Source organism: Thamnophis sirtalis, unplaced genomic scaffold, assembly GCF_051295495.1.
Source record: "Thamnophis sirtalis isolate CommonGarterSnake01/CBP01778 unplaced genomic scaffold, rThaSir2_p1.2 scaffold_6, whole genome shotgun sequence".
NCBI classification, from domain to species: Eukaryota; Metazoa; Chordata; class Lepidosauria; order Squamata; family Natricidae; genus Thamnophis; species Thamnophis sirtalis.
The window spans coordinates 4,786,746-4,805,042 of NW_028261386.1; the positions used below are offsets into that span (position 1 = coordinate 4,786,746).

The 18,297-nt window shown below is 45.1% G+C and overlaps 1 protein-coding gene across 1 annotated transcript in view; it reads left to right on the plus strand.

The window, feature by feature from the left end:
• The window catches only part of TADA2A (transcriptional adaptor 2A), a 63,459-nt gene that overhangs the window by 2,988 nt on the left and 42,174 nt on the right, over positions 1–18,297 (plus strand). The window contains exons 2-6 of the mRNA XM_087717133.1: positions 831–919; positions 6,804–6,910; positions 7,925–7,984; positions 14,075–14,166; positions 17,039–17,196. Of these exons, the coding sequence (XP_087573259.1) occupies positions 895–919; positions 6,804–6,910; positions 7,925–7,984; positions 14,075–14,166; positions 17,039–17,196 (442 nt within the window). The 5' untranslated portion in view covers positions 831–894. The remainder of the gene's footprint in view (positions 1–830; positions 920–6,803; positions 6,911–7,924; positions 7,985–14,074; positions 14,167–17,038; positions 17,197–18,297) is intronic.

The following is an 18,297-nucleotide window of genomic DNA, read 5'->3' on the forward strand; positions in this document are numbered from 1 at the left end:
GACAGCAGTTCTGGCCTTTCCAATTACTGTCGTTAAGCGACTTCAATAATACCATGGTTTAGCACGAAACACATGGTTGCCATTTGTAGCCTTCTTACCTGCTTGTTGGAAGCCAGCAACAGAGGTTGCAAATGGCGATCACACGGCTGCAGGACGATGTAATGTCATAACTGATGGTTGCCCGGGGCCTGGATCATGTGATGATGGAGATGCTTCAACAACTGCAGCTGCAACAACAAGTTAAAAAGTATCACTCTTTGAGCACCATTGTCAGTCTGGACTGTTGCTAAATGGGTGGTCATTAAGTGAAGACTACCTTTACTCAATCCCTTTGCTAACCACTAAAATGAGTTCTCTTTACTCTGTGGAGCCATTTCCTATTTGTTTTTGAAACTACAGAAAGTTACCCATCATACTATGTGCAACGATTCGTTTTGAATAGCAATAGTAGCAATAGCAATAGCAGTAGACTTATATACCGCTTCATAGGCCTTTCAGGCCTCTCTAAGCGGTTTACAGAGAGTCAGCATATTGCCCCCAACAATCTGGGTCCTCATTTTACCCACCTCGGAAGGATGGAAGGCTGAGTCAACCCTGAGCCGGTGAGATTTGAACCGCTGACCTGCTGATCTAGCAGTAGCCTGCAGTGCTGCATTTAACCACTACGCCACCTTGGCTCTTAATAGTTTGGTTTTGAAATATTAGGAATTACAGGGTTAGAGTTAGGCAGTGCTTGTTTCACTCGAATCTAATGGAGAGGAACTGGGGGAAACTTCTCAGTGCTTAGAAATTGCTAGATCTGTGTTGTTGTTTTTCCCCCCTTGTTGCAGTGGCTGAGTGTCCATAAAGCATCGTTCAAAAGAAGGCAATTGCCTTTACAACTTAGAAAGGATCATGGATCATCTGGCTTCATTCAGCAGTAAGTAATCCTAACTCTGAAATTAAAAGGGAAAAAAAAGAATGGTATTTAACCTTGGTTAAATAGGTTAATTTAATAGTACTTAGCATTAATGGCAGCGATGGCGAACTTTTTTTGGCTCGCGTGCCATAAGGGGGGGGGAGGTGCAGGGGGATCGTGTGCGGGCGTGCTGCACCCATAATGCTATGCGCGACACCCCCACCCCCAGGAAGCCTCCTGAAGGTTCCTGAAGCCTTCTTAAACTGGCTTAAACCAACCGTATGAGCAAACCAGAAGTCTGTTCCTGAACTTCCTGTTTGCCCATAGGGCCGTTTTTTTGTTCTCCAGAGGCTTCAGGGAAGCTCCTAAAGTTTCGGGGGGGGGGAGGAGGAGGCTCTTTTTGCCCTCCCCAGGCTCCCATAAAGCCTCTGGAGCCTGGGTAGGGCGAAAAATGGCTTTTAAAAGGGCTGAACTAAGCTGGCCAGCGTGCGCATGCGCGCTGGCCAGCTGACAGGGCAACGCCTCGTGTGCCCTGACAAATAGATCCGTGTGCCACCTGTGGCACGCGTGCCATAGGTTCGCCATCCCGGCCCTATGGCTTGGTGAAGTTAGAACATGCTTTGTACATGAAGCACGATATCCTTATATTGTGGAACCATTTTAAGAGTAGAGATTGTGAGTTCTCTGTCTCTGGAGATTTTAACAGGCTAAGGATGGAGTAATTGTCCATCTGATTTCAGAGAGCTGGAAAATCCCTTGGTGATGTCCCTTCCAATTCTGCTCTTCTGTGGCGCAAATGCATTAGCCTTTTTTTTTAATACACCAGAGATGTTAGATTTTATATTGACCGACCAAGAAATAAAGGGAGACTACTATAGATCTATTTCAAGCTATTTAGCTAGCCTTACCCTTCTGGGATTCGAACCTGGGCTACTTACATATTAGGTAGATGTATTAACCTCTAAGTCACCATCTCTCCTAGTTTTGTCGACTATACCAGGGGAGAGATCAAATGTTTTTTATCAGGGCAACCTGGTCTACCCAAATATGGGTATGGCTAGCTGATGAGCGCTAAATAGCTTGAAATAGATCTATACTAGTCTCCTTTTATTTCTTAGTCAGTAAATATAAAATTTAACAGAAAAATAGTTTGTCGCAGAAGGCGAAGGCTCCTGGATTGGGGCTGAAAGATGAAAGCGGATGCAGTATGCTCCGGCCCATATTGGGGAAGGCCAGGTTGCCCTGTTAAAATAAAACACTTCACCAAAGAAATGGATCTGCTCTCTGCTTTCTGTGAAAAAAGGCAGAAATTAGACAACTTAGAACAGAGGTGTCCAACCTTGTTAACTTTAAGATCTGTGGACTTCAACTCCCAGAATTCTCCAGTAGAGAAAAGATAATGTAACGTTCCCGTGGTTCGCCCATGAGGCCAATGTTGAGAAAAGACAGGACACGGACTTTCTTGAGATGGAGCGACGACGACCCAGATTGGGGGTCTATGGCGTTTTAGGAGTTTGTTTTCTCCTGTGTGGTTCAGTGTGGCTCTGCATGCCCTGGTATGAACTGGGCCATGGGTGACCCACACCTACACAAGGAACCATATTACAACAAGATATGAATATAGCTCTCAGATAGTAGTCCAATTAATCTTTTGTAGCAAAAATAGCTAAGGGTATTATACCGTGTTTCCCCCAAAATACGATCCGTCCTGAAACTAACACCTTGCCACATTTTTCACGTGGGCAAAAATATAAGCCCACCCCTGAAAATAAGCCCCCTGAACAACCCCCCCCCTCCGGTCAGGCAGAGCACTGCTCACCGACCTAGCGGTATCTAAGCCGCGTTGCTTTGGGGTACTGCTAGGTTGGGGAGTGCTGTTCTGCCTGGCCGGAGGGGAGAGTTGTCCAGGGGGCTCCCTGCAGGGCCAGGGCGGCGGCACCGCGCTCCAAGCATAACTTCTTCTCCGGCTTCCAAACTCCAAAACTCGACTGCCGAGTCTTCCAGCAGCAGACGCTCTAGGAGTGCGCTCTATGGTTGTGGCCCGGCTGCTGGAATACTCTCTGTCCGGAAGACTCTCTGTCCAGCAGCCGGCCCACAACCATGGAGCGCACTCCTAGAGCGGCCGCTGTTAGAAGACTCGGCAACTGAGTTTTGGAGTTTGGAAGCCAGAGAAAAAGTTATGCTCAGAGCGCGATGGTGACACACTGGTGCTACAGGGAGAGCTGGGCCAGGGCATGGTGAGGCTGGGAGGCATGCTTGCTGGGGACAGAACAGGCGCTCGTGCAACCCCCTTCTGCAGCCGGGCAGAGCTCCATGCACTGACCTAGGGGGTACCCCTAATGTGCCACACCGCGGGAGCAGGCAGAGCGCCACATGCCTTGGCGCCTTAGGGATACCCCCTAGGTCAGTGAATGGCTCTCTGCCCGGCTGTAGAGGGGGGTTGCCGGGTGATTGTTCGTGAGCGGGGTCACCTCATGGCTGCTTCTCCCCTGAGGCTGTGCCCGGCTCATCGAGAGCCAGTTCGCAAGGGAGCAGCTGCCTGGCAACCCCAAAACAATAAGCCCTCCCCCTATAATAAGCCCAAGGCCATATTTCGTGGGGCAAAAGAAAATAAGACCCTGTCTTATTTTCGGGGAAACACAGTAGCAACTTAACAACTAAACATTTTATTACAATATATGTAGCCCTTGACTTACGACCAGAATTGAGCCCAAAATTTATGTTGTTAAGTGAGACATAAGTCATAAATATGAACCAGTTGTCAAACATCCGAATGTAAATCGCATGATCATAGGGATGCTGCAATGGTCATAAGTCCAAAAATGGTCATAAGTCAGTTTTTTCAGTACCGTTCTAACTTCGAACGGTCACTAAACCAACTGTTGTAAGTCGAGGATTACCTATATGTGCTTTCTTTCTTCCCCAGTAAAACAAGTATTGGTTTAGGGCTGGGGTTCCCAACCAGGGGTGCGAGATGATATTCCAGGGGCCCTGAAAACTTGCGTTTAGAAGTTTCAAAATTATAGTGTATATGCATAATTATTTACTTTTGTAAAGTGTGTGAGCAGGGGTGGGATTCAGCCGGTTTGCACCGGTTCGGGCGAGCCGGATGTTAATTTTACATCTGGTTCGCCCAACCGGTAGTTGCAAGGACTGGCTGGCCCCGCCCACTTCTCCCTGCCCCTCCCAGGAGTCTCCATGCAGCCTGTTCATCATGCCAGCAGGTAAGTGAAGGGCCTGCACACTCTGGGAGGGTGAAAAACGGGCCTCCCGGAAGTCCAAACACAGGCCTGTTTCCAGCCTCTGGAGCCCAGGGGAGGCTGTTTTCGCCCTCCCGGAGGTTAAAAAAGAACCTCTGGAGCCTGGGGAGGGTGAACAACACCCCTCCCCCCCGAAAGCCATGGTGCAGGAGGCCAAGTAGGCCGTGGCCACGGCCACCCAGCAACTGGGCAGAGAACCGGTTGCTAACGTTTTTCAATCCCACCCTTTAGTGTGAGAATATATCAGAAGTGCTCTAGGGGCGCGAGGTATAGAAAAGGGTCGGGAACCCCTAGTTTCAGGCGATTGTGGGTGGCCTGCAAACATTTGTATACCCACTAGATGGCAGTAAAGATGCTTGGTTGACCAACAGCTCGACTGTTGCCAGCCATTCCCTTCCAGAGCTAGGAGCAGACAGCAGGGTGACTCAAAGCAAGGAATGAAAGGGTTAGGACAGCCCTCGCAACGCCTACCTTAACCCTCGCTGGCAGGTGGAACGAAATTTCCAAAATGTTTGCTTCTCTGAACGTTGCCAGTTTTTTTTTAACAGAGGAATTTTAAAGGGAGAGAATCCAGGGTCAAGTTTGTCAAGAGAGAATTCTCTCTGGCCATGACTAAGGGCAAAGGCCTCGTTACGTGTGCTAATCAACACAAGGGCGCCAAATGCTTGTCATTCATGACTGGTGTCCTGAATGGCCACTTAATTGAAGGGTAAAAACACCACGTAGTTTGCATTTCTTAGTGGTTTTATTTCCGCTTTTGGCATTGATAAACAGAGTGTTCAAGTGGAAAACATCACCCACTGTCCTAGTGCTTGTCCATGATACTATCTACCGTAATAAATCCAGTAACAATTAATGGTGCTAGCAGACCCATTCTTCCTTGCTTAGTAAAGACATCATGAGATCACTTTCGTCAATGTCACTCTGCACTCCCAAGCAAATGGACTGTCTAAATCCAGATGAATGGGTGAGGCATGCATAACCGAGGTGGCGCAGTGGTTAAATGCAGCACTGCAGGCTACTTCAGCTAATTGCAGTTCTGCAGTTTGGCTGTTCAAATCTCACCGGCTCAAGGTTGACTCAGCCTCCCATCCTTCCGAGGTGGGTAAAATGAGGACCCGGATTGTTGTTGGGGGCAATAATGCTGACTCTGTAAACCGCTTAGAGAGGGCTGAAAGCCCTATGAAGCGGTATATAAGTCTAACTGCTATTGCTATTGCTATAACAGCCTGTCCTTCATTTACGATCCCACTGGGGCCCAGAATTCACATGGTGGTTCTGTGAGTCATGTCCCCATTTTACAACCTTTTTGCCACGGTTTTTAAGCAAATCAAGAGCCGTGTTGGTGCAGTGGTTAGAATGCAGTACTGCAGGCCACTTCTGCTGACTGCCAATTGCCAGAAGTTCAGCCGCTCAAATCTTCCATCCTTCCAAGGTGGGTAAAATGAGGACCCAGCTTGTTGGGGACAGTGTGCTGACTAAACCGCTTAGAGAAGGCTGTAACAGCGCTGTGAAGCGATATGTAAGTCTAAGTACTATTGCTAAGTGAAAAATCACCACAGTTGAGTGAATCACAGAGGTGTAAAGTAAATCAAGCTTCCCTCAGTGGCTTTGCTTGTGACATGCTAGCTGGAAAGATCACAGATGGGGATCCCATGACCCCAGGCGCCTGCAATTGTCGTGAATACATGCTGGTTGCCAAGCATCCCAATTTTCATCAGGTGACTGTGGGGATGCTGTATTGTTCCTAAGTGTGAGCAACAGTCGTAATTCACTTCTTTTCACTGGTGTTGTAACTTCAAACTGTCACTAAACACAAGGGTCCCCAACCTGTGGACTGCTGCCCACTAGTGGGCTGCGAGGGCTTTGCAATTGGGCCGTGGAAACAACCAGCAAGTATGCACGCACATCCTCACTTGCGCGAGCATGTGGACAAATGCTCTATTTGCATGAACGGCAGGCACACGTGCAAGTAGCTCGCGGAAATGGAGCTGCACGTATGCTTACTGGAAGCTTGCATGAATCATCCCCTCCCTCCTCTCCTCTCCAGTCCGCAAAGCCGGAAACATTGGGGAACTCTTGACTAAACAGGCAAGTTGACTACCGTGTTTTCCCGAAAATATGACATGTCCTGAAAATAAGGCCAAGGGCACATTTGGGGGGGGTCAAAAGAAAATAAGACCCTGTCTTATTTTTGGGGAAACACGGTACCTGTATATTGAATTCTGAGTGTGTGTAATTATAGCAATAGCAGTTAGACTTATATACCGCTTCATAGGGCTTTCAGCCCTCTCTAAGCGGTTTACAGAGTCGGCATATCGCCCCCAACAATCCGGGTCCTCATTTTACCCACCTTGGAAGGATGGAAGGCTGAGTCAACCTTGAGCCGGTGAGATTTGAACAGCTGAACTGCAGAACTGTAGTCAGCTGAAGTAGCCTGCAGTGCTGCACTCTAACCACTGCGCCACCTCGGCTCCTTTTATTATGAAATAAGAGATTGCAGAACTTTTGGCTGTGTTCCTTGTAATGACGATCGACCCTCCAGGTTTCACCCATATACATACCCAATGCTCTGCTGATAAGAAGCTAAGAGAAGCCTACCCTTAAATTTATAAAAAATTTGTTTTAATTTTGCTCTTTCTCAGGTGACCCTTTTGACAAGCCGCCATGCCGAGGATGTTCTTCTTACCTTGCAGAACCCTACATCAAATGTGCAGAATGCAGCCCTCCCCCTTTTCTGCTCTGCTTGCAGGTAAGTTATATTTGCAAGGAGAGAGAAGAGAAATGCAAGGATAATCTCTTGGCTGCCAAGGCTGGTCCTTATTCCATTGTTGGACCGGGCAAGCGAAAACCGACAAGAATTCTCTTCTTTTTTTTTTTTTCTTTCCAGAAGAGATTCTTGTCAATTTGGGACATTGATTATCTTCACCTGGTTTGAAATGGAGAGGGTTAAATTTAGAATATTTTGCATAAAGTGAAGTAATAATAGTTATAATCAAATAAATGATTAACAATGATAATAATGTATACATATATACTAGATTGATAATATGAGATTTTATATAATTTATAAGTGAGGACTACGCACAAAAGTTTTGTAACCAAAGATAAACAATTTTATAAAACATGGGACATCTTATCAATGGTTAGACAAAGAAAATATGGAAGTGAAATATGCTACAGAATTTTATAAAGATGTATTACTACTGGATGGATTTAGGATGATGTAATGAAATGCCATAATATAAATTTATTCAGAATTTAGAATATCTCACATAAAATGAAGCAATAATAGTTACAGTCAAATAAATGTTTAACAATGATAATAATTGTACACATATATATCAGGTTGATAATACGAGATTCTATATAAATTGTAAGTGAAGACTATGGTGAAGATGCACAAAAGTTTTGTAACCAATCGACACCTTGTACGAAACTGGAAGATGGTTTTATGTTTTATGTTTGTCTGTGTTGGTTTGTTTTAAAAAAAAATTATAATGAAAGGGAAAGGGTTCCCCCCCTGCCCTCCCCAAGCGTTATCCTGGGTGCGTGGTTTCTTGACGTTTTTAACAAAACAATGCCAGCACAAGGAAAATGTTTGCTAGAAAAGTTTCTGTAAATGGGAACGATAACAGGACCCTTTTGCTTGGGATGAAGTGGCATTGGTGGGAAAAGGAGGCTGGGACCCCATATTTTGTGATTTCCTCAAAACTGCTTGTATCAAGAACAGAAGAAGAAAAAAAAATCTAACCTTGTTTTCCAGTGTTTCACAAGAGGATTTGAATATAAGAAGCATCAGAGTGACCATTCCTATGAAATAATGGTAAATATACAGTTCTAATTCATCTGTCTTGCTTTTTCATCAGTTGTCAGCTTACCTTTTTTTTAAAAATTAGATTTTTATTCTGCCTTTAACAGTTTACAAGTAACTGAAGTTGGGGGACATACTTAATGCTCATTCCTCCTCCAATTCCCCCATAAAAAACAAACCTGTGAACTCGGTTGGGCTGAGAGCGATTGACCCAAAGTCACTCAGCTAGCTTTCATGCCTAAGGGTAGAATTAAAATTCACAGCCTCCTGGCGATTGGCCTAGTCACCCAGCCGGTTTTCATGCTTAAGGCAGAATTAGAACTCATAAGTCTCCTGGTTTTAAGCCAGCACCTTTATCTGTACATCAAACTCCCTCTCTCTTTATGGAATATGTCCTATCAATTGGTGTGGGGAAGTTTTATGCTTAGGTCCACCCTTTTAAATGATTATTTCACTCACTGGCAATATGAGAATAATAAGATGTCATTATCAAAAACCTGGGAAAGGAATTTTCAAAATACCTTTATTTTTTATTATTTACTAGCTGAAATCCTGGCGTTGCCTGGGTATTTATTTATGCTAATGCTGTATTAGACAGGAAAAGGAATGAATTATATCTATAGTGTCAAGTCAAAGTAATGCTGGAAAACACACACAGACACACACAGCCTAGGGTGTCTTACCCCCACAGTATTTGTTTTCAAGAGAGTAAATCATCTGTGTACAGTTTTGGTTGAAATTGCTCGAGGAGTTCCAGAGTTATGGTGATTGAAGGGCTAATGGCAGACTCCACCTTGCCCTCCTCCCCTTGTTCTCTGCCCTACATCATTCCATCTTTTTCTGTTATATCGATGTGTTCTCATTGTGTTCTTTTTATTGGTCTATTATCTTCTGTTCTGGGAAAACTCCTTTCATTTCTTCCTTTTTATTGTTGTAAACTGCCTGAAGTAGCCCCACGGTGAGATAGGCAGCAAATAAATTTAACATATAAAATAAAAATTCTTTTGGAAGGTTCTCAAATAAAATGGACCTCAGAAGCTTCCAATTAATCTCCTGCACCTTGTTTTTTTCCAGAGAGGAAAAAGCATGCTTATTAATTTGACGGTTTGAAACTGAATTTCAGTAGTTTAATTTAGCAAGAACCACCAAGAAAAGGCTGGGAAAATGTAGACTGTCCATATCAATCTTAGAAGATAATAAACCTGTTTTTTTCCCCCCAACTGGGTAGATTCCAAATAATGTTAATTTCTACCAATTTCCACAACCCCCAGTTGATGTGTCCAGTTGGGAAAATCTGAACAAAATGTTACTTATGTAATTCTTTTGTTCAGGTAGAGTTTGAATCAGAAAATACCTTTGTTAATAATTTGTCATGCAGAACAATTAGCATTTTCCAACCCATTAACACTGCTAAATCAAGTTTTGCTTTATTTTATTTTAATCACCCATGCCGATGTTCCCTCTGGGATTAGCTGGCCGACAGCTAAATTGGCAAGAAATTCTTTTGTTGCATTCTGTAACAATGCTTCATAACTAACAATAATTGCAGCCTGAGTAATGTTTACTTTGTGTGGCATCATTATTTAAAATTCCTGTGGGGTGCTACTGGAACTCTTAAATTGTCAGCATGTTAAGTAGCAGTTTGCCTCAGTGACAGAAGGACTCATTTGGACTATTCTCCATGTTAGTCAGCAATGGACATTTGTATGCTTAATATCGGGTTGTTTTTTTAGGGCCACACATGGGTACCAATTTCTATGCCTGCGGGTATGAACAAAAGTGAAATTCACCAATTCCCATTGGAACAAACCCGAAACTAAATTGAATATAAAGCTACTTAACAGAATAACAGCGTTGGAAGGGACCCTGGGGGTCCTCTAGTCCAACCCCCTGCTCAAGCAGGAGACCCTCTATTATTCCAGTGGCGGGTCCAGTCTCTTCTTCAAAGTCTCCTATGATGAAACACCCACAACTTCTGGAGGCAACCTCTTCTACTGGTTAATTGTTCTCAGTGCCAGGAAATTTCTCCTTAGTTCTAAGTTGATTTTCTCCTTGATGACTTTCCATCCATCACTCCTTGTCCTCCCCTCAGGTGCTTTGGAGAATAGCTTGACTCCCTTTTCTTTTTGGCAGCCCCTCAAATATTGGAACGTTGCTATCACGTCACCCCCTAATCCTTCTTTTCACTAGACTAAGCATACCCAATTCCTGCAACCGTTCTTCATATATTTAGCCTCTTGCACTTGTATTTGTACTCCTGTGATTATAATCTTAAAATTACGTCAGTAATATCAAAGCAAATCACTCAACCATTTCATCTAAGCGCGTTAAACTTTGTACTTAAATATTTTAATTTATGTTGTGGGCCTGCATATTAATTTTTTTTAAGGTTGCGTAAAGCAGGGAGTGGCAAGAGAATTCTTTCTTGAAAAAAATCATACTTTATTTTTATTGGGATTCACCAATTGGAGCCAAGTACACAAAACACAGAATTAAACTTCACAGTACCTTTGAGAAATGTTAAAGCCCTACAACTGAACCAAAATCCCATCTCCTGGGCTTTTACTTATTTTATTTCAGCAGCCTAATTTAGGTGAGAGGAAGCCCTCCAATTAGGAGGACATGTCAGACAGCCTTTCGGAAACCCTATAACAGTGTTGGCGAATCTTTTCAGCACTAAGAGCCGAAACGGGAGGGTGTGCACACGCATGTCAGAAGAGCAGCCACCTAGTGCGCATGCTGGGAAGATGATCATCTGGTTTCCGGCGCGTGCCACCTGGTCTCCCAGTTTCTGATGCGCCTGCGCGTGATAAGACCAACTGGCTGGTGCGCGTGTGTTTGCCCCGGAAACTGGAAGATCATCTTCCTGGCTCACCAGGCGGCTGCTCTTCCAGGTTCCAGAGCTCCCACGTGCATGAAGACCAGCTGGCCGGTGCACTGAAACCCGGAAGAGCAACGGGCGACTGCTTGTGTGCAGTCAGGGGAGGCAGAGCCTCACCACTGTCAACATGAAAAGAAAAAAAAAATGTAAAAGGAAAAAGGCAAGAGCTGAGGTCAGGCTGAGCTAGTTGCTGCCAGAATCACTGTGGATGACTGCTTAGTGCTTAACTGTTTAAAAAAGTGCCCTCTACAGGAGGAGGCAAGAGAACGACATGCCTCATCTAGTCTGACTAGGTGTTTTATGATCACTTGAGCAGAGTTAAGCGAGGGTTAAAAGCCTAAAAATTCCTGACATAGGTGAGGCACGTCGTTCTGCCTCTTCCTGTAGAGGGCGCTTTTTTAGAGGCTCCAATCCAACTTCTGTGTTTGTGTTTGTTTGAGAGAGAGAGAGTGAGAGAGGAAAAGGGGTATGAGAGATAGTCCAATCCAACTTCTCTGTGTGCATGTGTCTGAGAGAGCGGGGAGAGAGGGAGGAAGGGGGGAGGGAGAAGAAAAAGAATGAAGGAAACTTTTTCGCAAAGGAGAAAAACAAGGAACTGAGCTTGCCTGGCTGTGGAATTCTGGGAGTTGAAGTCCACAAGTCTAAAAAAATGTGAAACCCCTGTGTCAGTGCCTCACCAGCCATAAACCTCACCGCACGTCACTGATGCCTGGAGAGATGGCTCTGCATGCCAACTTCCGGCACGTGTGCCACAGGTTCGCCATCACGGCCCTATAAAAATTGTAATCACTCCCTTTCTCTCTTTAGAACATCAGTCAATGCTGTATCCTGATATGATTATTTCTTTTAAATGTTTTTAAAAGGACTATGAATATACATATCCAGGATGGTTTGGCCTTTGGAGATAACCACCATTGATCCAAATGCAGGAAGAGAGTAAGAGCCATAAAATTAAAGGCTTTTTTTTTTTTAAAAAAAACCTTTTCTTATAGGTATGTGTATGGCTGGGGGTGAGTCCTGATTTATTAACTGCTGATTCTGAAGACTCGGTTATTTATTGAAATGGTTGCTAAGTGAACAGAGAAAAGAGAAAGGAAACTCCCCTCCTGTAAATTCAGATAAAGTTCTCTTTCCTAGAGTGCCCTGTTCCTCACCCCTTTCCTCCACCACCTCTTTGCCCCCTGGCAACATGGAGAGATTGTTGTGCCATGGGCAAGTGAAAAAACTCAGCTCTGTAAGCTTAATTACTTGATTAAAAGTCTCTAAGAGAGTCTCAGTCATCCAGGCCGGGCTTGTCTCAAAGGTGCTTTTTTCACGAGGCAACTGGACTTCCTTGGTTTTTTTTTCCTTTTGAAAACCTTTCGCTTCTCATCCAAGAAGCTTCCTCAGTTGTGACAGGATAGTGGGGGATGGAATATTCCTTGCGAACAGCTGGTAATCTGCACCCTTTTAGAGGATCCTTGGAAAAAAAAGGATGCAAATGACCAGCTGTCTGCAAGGATTATAAATCCTTCCATTCCCCACCATCCTGTCAGAGCTGAAGAAGCTTCTTGGAGGAGAAGCAAAACATCTTCAAAACAAAAAACGAGAAAGTCCAGTTGCCTCCTGAAAAAGCACCTTTGGGACTACTTGATTAGAATTCTCCCAGGCTCCCAGCTTCTTCCTGAAACTGCCTGGACCTTTAATCATTTTCCCACTGACGGCTTTTGTTGTGGTACAGTAAATGCAGAGTAATTTTTATTACTGCTCATTACTCTCATATTTGCAAATGATGACCATTCAACACAGTTGTTAAACAGGGATTACCTGTCTGTATATGTGCGTATAGAGAGAGAGAATGAGGTTTTACACACACCACATGCATACTGTGTGTGTGTGTGTGTGTGTGTGTGTGTGTGTGTGTGAGAGAAGAATCAAAACCTTGTGAGGTAGATAAGTGTCACAAGTTCTCATGACATCTCATAGGTTCTGGGGCATTAAAATGATTTAATTTTAAATTAAGTGTTTAAGGGTTTTCCATTTTCATCACTATGATGACACTGCACCAGGGTGTGTTGTTGCTGGTTCGGCCCGGTTCGGCCAAACCAGGAGTGGCGGCGGCGGGAGGCTCCATCCACCCACCCGGATGCTTCTGTGCATGCGTGCGCGTGCACAAGCAAACCGGTAGTAAACCGGTTAGCAACCCACCACTGTACTGCACTGCACATCATTTGAAATTATACAGTTTCTTTGGGCTGCCACAATTGAACATGCTCTGCTTAATCTCTCCAATTAAAAATATATGAAATAGATTAAATGTTCTTTTCTCTGTGTTATGGTATTTGGAATTCCAGAGTTCATCTTTATGGGAATAAGTGAGGTATTTCTGCAACTAGAACTCCAGCATCTGATAATAACTTACGTTTCCCCCTTTAGCTTATTTATTTTTTTATTATTTAATAAGAAATCATTTATGATTGCCCAATTCACTCATGGCGATTCAAGGCTACTTACAGAAATAAAAAACCCAAATGCAAAATGCAATATTTGGATTGCCTAAAACAGATTGCCAATAGTTGCCAGAAAGCGATTGGAATTTAAGGAGTTATTGCCAGGAAATAACCCTGTCTCATTTTTCTGTATCGGTGTGCGTCTCTCTCTCCCTCTCTCTCCCTCTCTCTCTCTCTCTCTCTCTCTCTCTCTCCCCCTCCCTCCCTCCCTCCCTCCCTCTTTTTATGTGTCTGTACATGTATATCTACTTTGACACAAATATTTAATGCAAATGCAAATAAAATTCCTTCCTATGGAGGTTCATGGAATTTCATCAGCCTACACCCATATGGAACGTGTGCCCGAAGTGGCATGTGAAGCCAGATCGCCTGGCACGCGGAGCGTCAGCCATTCCTCTTTGGGGTTTCTGGCACATGCGCATGCAACCATCAGCTCGCCTTTGTGCGTGCGGCAGTGCCGGAAACCTGAAGAGCTGATCTTCCGTTTCCCAGCATGAGCATCCACGCCGGCCAGCATGCGTGGTAGTAACCGGAAGACAGCACACACCAGAAACCGGAAATTATTTCCGGTTTATTTTTCCAGCGCGCGCATGCCCCCTGGGGAGCTCCTCTTCCGGGTCGTGGCCCAGAAGTGCTCCCTTTCCAGCACTCGGTGCCGAAAAGGTTCTCTATCACTGGCCTACACAATGGCAGTGCCAAATGATTTCTTTTCCTACTTGATTCCCACTGCAGACCTCTAATTTCCCCGTCCTTGATCCCACATGGACCGCCCAAGAAGAAATGGCTCTTCTGGAAGCAGTGATGGACTGTGGCTTTGGAAATTGGTGAGAGCTGCTGAGGATTTTTACCAGTTGGGGGAATCTTCAAGATGTCAGTGGGTATATACAGGCAGTCCTTGACATATGACAGCGATGGGGCTGTCATAGTAGCATATGACAACGGTTGTAAATCAGGTCGGTCACCCTTTTTTTGCAGAGGTTTGTTAAATGAATGTCCCGGATATCAAGCAAACCCGTTCGCTATGGCACAGTTTTGCCAAAAACCCGAACGTAACTTCCGGTTTTTCATCAAAACTGTCTTCAAATGCGGTCATGTGATCCCAGGATGCTGCAAATGGCTGTAAATGCAGCCGGGTGCCCAAAATGCAGCCATGTAACTGCAAGAGGAGGGATGACTGTGAAAACTTACTCCTTTTCTCCAGATAAGTCATAACCTTGAATGGTCGCTAAGTCGAGGACTATCTGTTAGAATGGTCATAAGGATGGAACCAGGGGAAAGAGCGAAGACAAAGGTATTATAGGTAGTCCTTGACTTAAAACCATTTGTTTAGTGACTTCGTTTAGTGACAGAGTGCCATTGAAAAAAGTGGCGAATGACTTACTTTTTACACTTATGACCATTGAAGCATCTCCTTGGTCATGTGATCAAAATTGGGACACTTGGCAACTAGCTCATATTTATGACAGTTGTGACGTCTTGGGGCTCGCGACTGTCTTGACGAGCAAATTCAATGGGGAAGCCGGATTCACTTAACAACCATGTTACTAACTTTATAACTACAGGATTCACTTCCAACTGTGGCAAGAAAGGTCCTAAAATGGGGCAAACCTCACTGAACTGTCTTGATTAGCAACAGAAATATTGGGCTCAGTTGTCATAAATCGAGGCTACCGTGGACTTGAGCCAAGTTAACTCTGGCTTGTCTCATGGAGTTAGAGTCACACGTGAGACTGGCTTTTTTAAATCTTGGAATAGTGTTGATGTGCTCTGGAGTTGGTGGATGGTATCAGTCTTTTGTCAATGGTAGATCACTCCTTGTTGACCTTGGAGTTCTTGGATGCTTCACCCCACAACAGGAATGTGGGACCTGTTTGATTAACAGAATAACAGAGTTGGAAGGGACCTTGGAGGTCTTCTAGTCCAACCCCCTACTCAAGCAGGAAACCCTATACCGTTTCAGACAAATGGTTGTCCAATCTCTTCTCAAAAACCTCTAGTGTTGGACCACCCACAACCTCTGGAAGAGAGTTGTTCCACTGATTAATTGTTCTCACCATCAGGAAATTTCTCCTTAGTTCTAAGTTGCTTCTCTCCTTGATTAGTTTCCATCCATTGCTTACTATCCTGCCTTCAGAGGCTTTGGAGACTAGCAATACCATTTAGACTTATATACCACTCTATAGTGCTTTGTATCCCTCTCTAAGCGGTTTACATGTTGCCCCCAACAATCTGGATTCTCATTTTACCAATCTCAGAAGGATGGAAGGCTTCAGTCTTGAGCCCTGCTAGGATCAAACTCCTGGCTAAGGGCAGAGTTAGCCTCCAATACTGCATTTTAACCACTGCACTACCATACCTCAGTTGACTAGGTTGACCTCCTCTTCTTTGTGGCAGTTCCTCAGATATTGGAAGGCTGCTGTCATGTCACTTCTAGTCCTTCTTTTCATTAGACTAGATTGGTCCGCGCAGGCACCAGGTCCATGGATGAGAGGATGCTGTTGAGTTTCAGAGCAGGGGTGGGATTGAAAAATGTTAGCAACCGGTTCTCTGCCCGGTTGCTGGGTGGGCGTGGCCATGGTGGGCGTGGCCTACTCAGCCTTCTGCACCACGGTGGGGGTGGGGGGAGTGTTTTCACCTTCCCCGGGCTCTGGAGGCTTTCCTCGAGACTTCGGGAGGGCGAAAACGGCCTCTCCCAGGCTCCAGAGGCCGGAAACGGACCCATTACTGGACTTCCGGGAGGCCCGTTTTTCGCCCTCCTAGAGCCTCCTCACAGGCCCTGCACTTACCGGGCTGCATGGAGATTCCTGGGAGGGGCAGGGAGAAGTGGGCGGGGCCAGCCAGCGCTTGCAACTACCAGTTCGGTGAACCAGATATAAAATTAACATCCGGTTCGCCCGAACTGGTGCTAACCAGCTGAATCCCACCCCTGCTCACACGCCTTACAAAATTAGATAATTATATACATATAATTATGCATATACACTATAATTTTGAAACGTCTAAACCCAAGTTTTCGGACCCCCTGGAATATCATCTCGCACCCCTGGTTGGGAACCCCAGCCCTAAACCAATACTTGTTTTACTGGGGAAGAAAGAAAGCACATATAGGTAATCCTCAACTTACAACAGTTTGTTTAGTGACCGTTCGAAGTTAGAACAGTACTGAAAAAAGTGACTTATGACCATTTTTTCACACTTATGACCGTCGCAGAATCCCTATGATCCTGCGAATTACATTTGGATGCTTGACATCCGCACAGGCCCTGCATTTACCTGGCTTGATGAACAGGCCGCGTGAAGACTCCTGGGACGGGCGGGGTGGGCGGGGCCAGCCAGCGCTTGCAACTACCGGTTCAGCGAATCAGATGTAAACTTAACATCCGGTTTGCCCAAACCAGTGTGAACCGGCTGAATCCCTGTTTCAGAGGGAATTTGAGGTTATCCTTGGAACGCCGGTCCACAGTTCGAGCAAGGCCTTTGATGCCAGTAAGTAAGAGATTAACAATGGCCTGTGGTTCAGATTGTGCCTGTGCAACCTCTTGGAGAGCTCCTGCCACCGTCCAGGAGAAAACCCACCTTTCCAGGGTTCTCCAAATCATGTCAGTTCTGAATCAACAGTTATTGCACTTCTTTATAGTCATCAAGAGATGTTATGAGCCAGGCACGTTACTGGTCTTGTTTCTTGGCCCCTCACAGGCAAGACGTAGCCAACCAGATGAGCACGAAGGTGAAAGAAGAGTGTGAGAAGCATTACATGAAACATTTCATCAATAACCCCCTTTTCGCCTCCTCCTTATTACATCTGAAGCAGGCAGGGGAGAAGCAGCAAACCACCTTAGCCATTCCGTTTTATGGTAAGTGACAGCCAGAAAGAAAGATGAAAAGATTTCTTTCTTCAGGCTGATAGCAACGGGTTTGTTAGAGACAAATTTGTATCACGGTGGTTCTCCACCTGTGGCCTACCTGGGAGGCCGCAATGTCATCACAGGGGCCCCTGCAAAGACTTGAAGAAATGTTTTGATTTAAATCTTTAAGTCTCGGTGGTCCGTGGCCACAAAAGGAATTTAAAAGGGGGTACTTTAATGAAGGAAAAAGAAAATACCAACCGCCCTAACCTGGGTTGGTTTTTGGTTTTTTTTAGGGATTTTGAAATGAACACTGCCGGAATTCACATTAGCTTGAAATTTTGAAAGCTAAAGGCTTAACTTCATGGTATTGGACCTGGGTACTTGAGAGACCGCCTGCTGCCAATTACCTCCCAAAGACCCATTAGATCCCACAGATTAGGCCTCCTCCGTATTCCATCTATTGGCCAATGTTGACTGGCTACCACCCGGAGGAGGGCCTTCTCTGTGGCTGCTCCGGCCCTCTGGAACGAACTCCCCGCGGAGATTCGGACCCTCACCTCCCTTCAGGCTTTCTGTATAGCCGTTAAAACCTGGCTGTTCCGGCAGGCCTGGGGTTGACGAGTTCCCTTCCCCGCTCAAATTGTGTGACTGTTGATTGTTTTTAAATTTTTTCTCTGTATTTTGTCTGTTTGTGTTACCTTGTCTGTACTACCCCCCTCCCCTGGGTTTGTTCGCCGCCCTGAGTCCCTCCGGGAATAGGGTGGCATATAAATGCAATAAACCTTTAAACCTTTTAAACCTTTAACTAGGTGCTAGCCTTTGACTTACACCGTAAGGGAGCCTGCCCATTATGGTCATCAGTCATGACGGTCTTAAAAAGGACCACCACATCCCCGGATACGTTTTTACTATGGTTTTTTCAGCAGTCATTAAATGAATGCCATGGTCATAAAGCAAATGCCACAATCATAAAGCAAACTCATTTGTCAGCGTTCCAAGCAGAGGTGGCATTCAGCAGGTTCTGACCACTTCTGGAGAACCAGTAGCGGAAATTTTGAGTAGTTCGGAGAACCGGCAAATGCCACCTCTGGCTGGCCCCGCCCCATC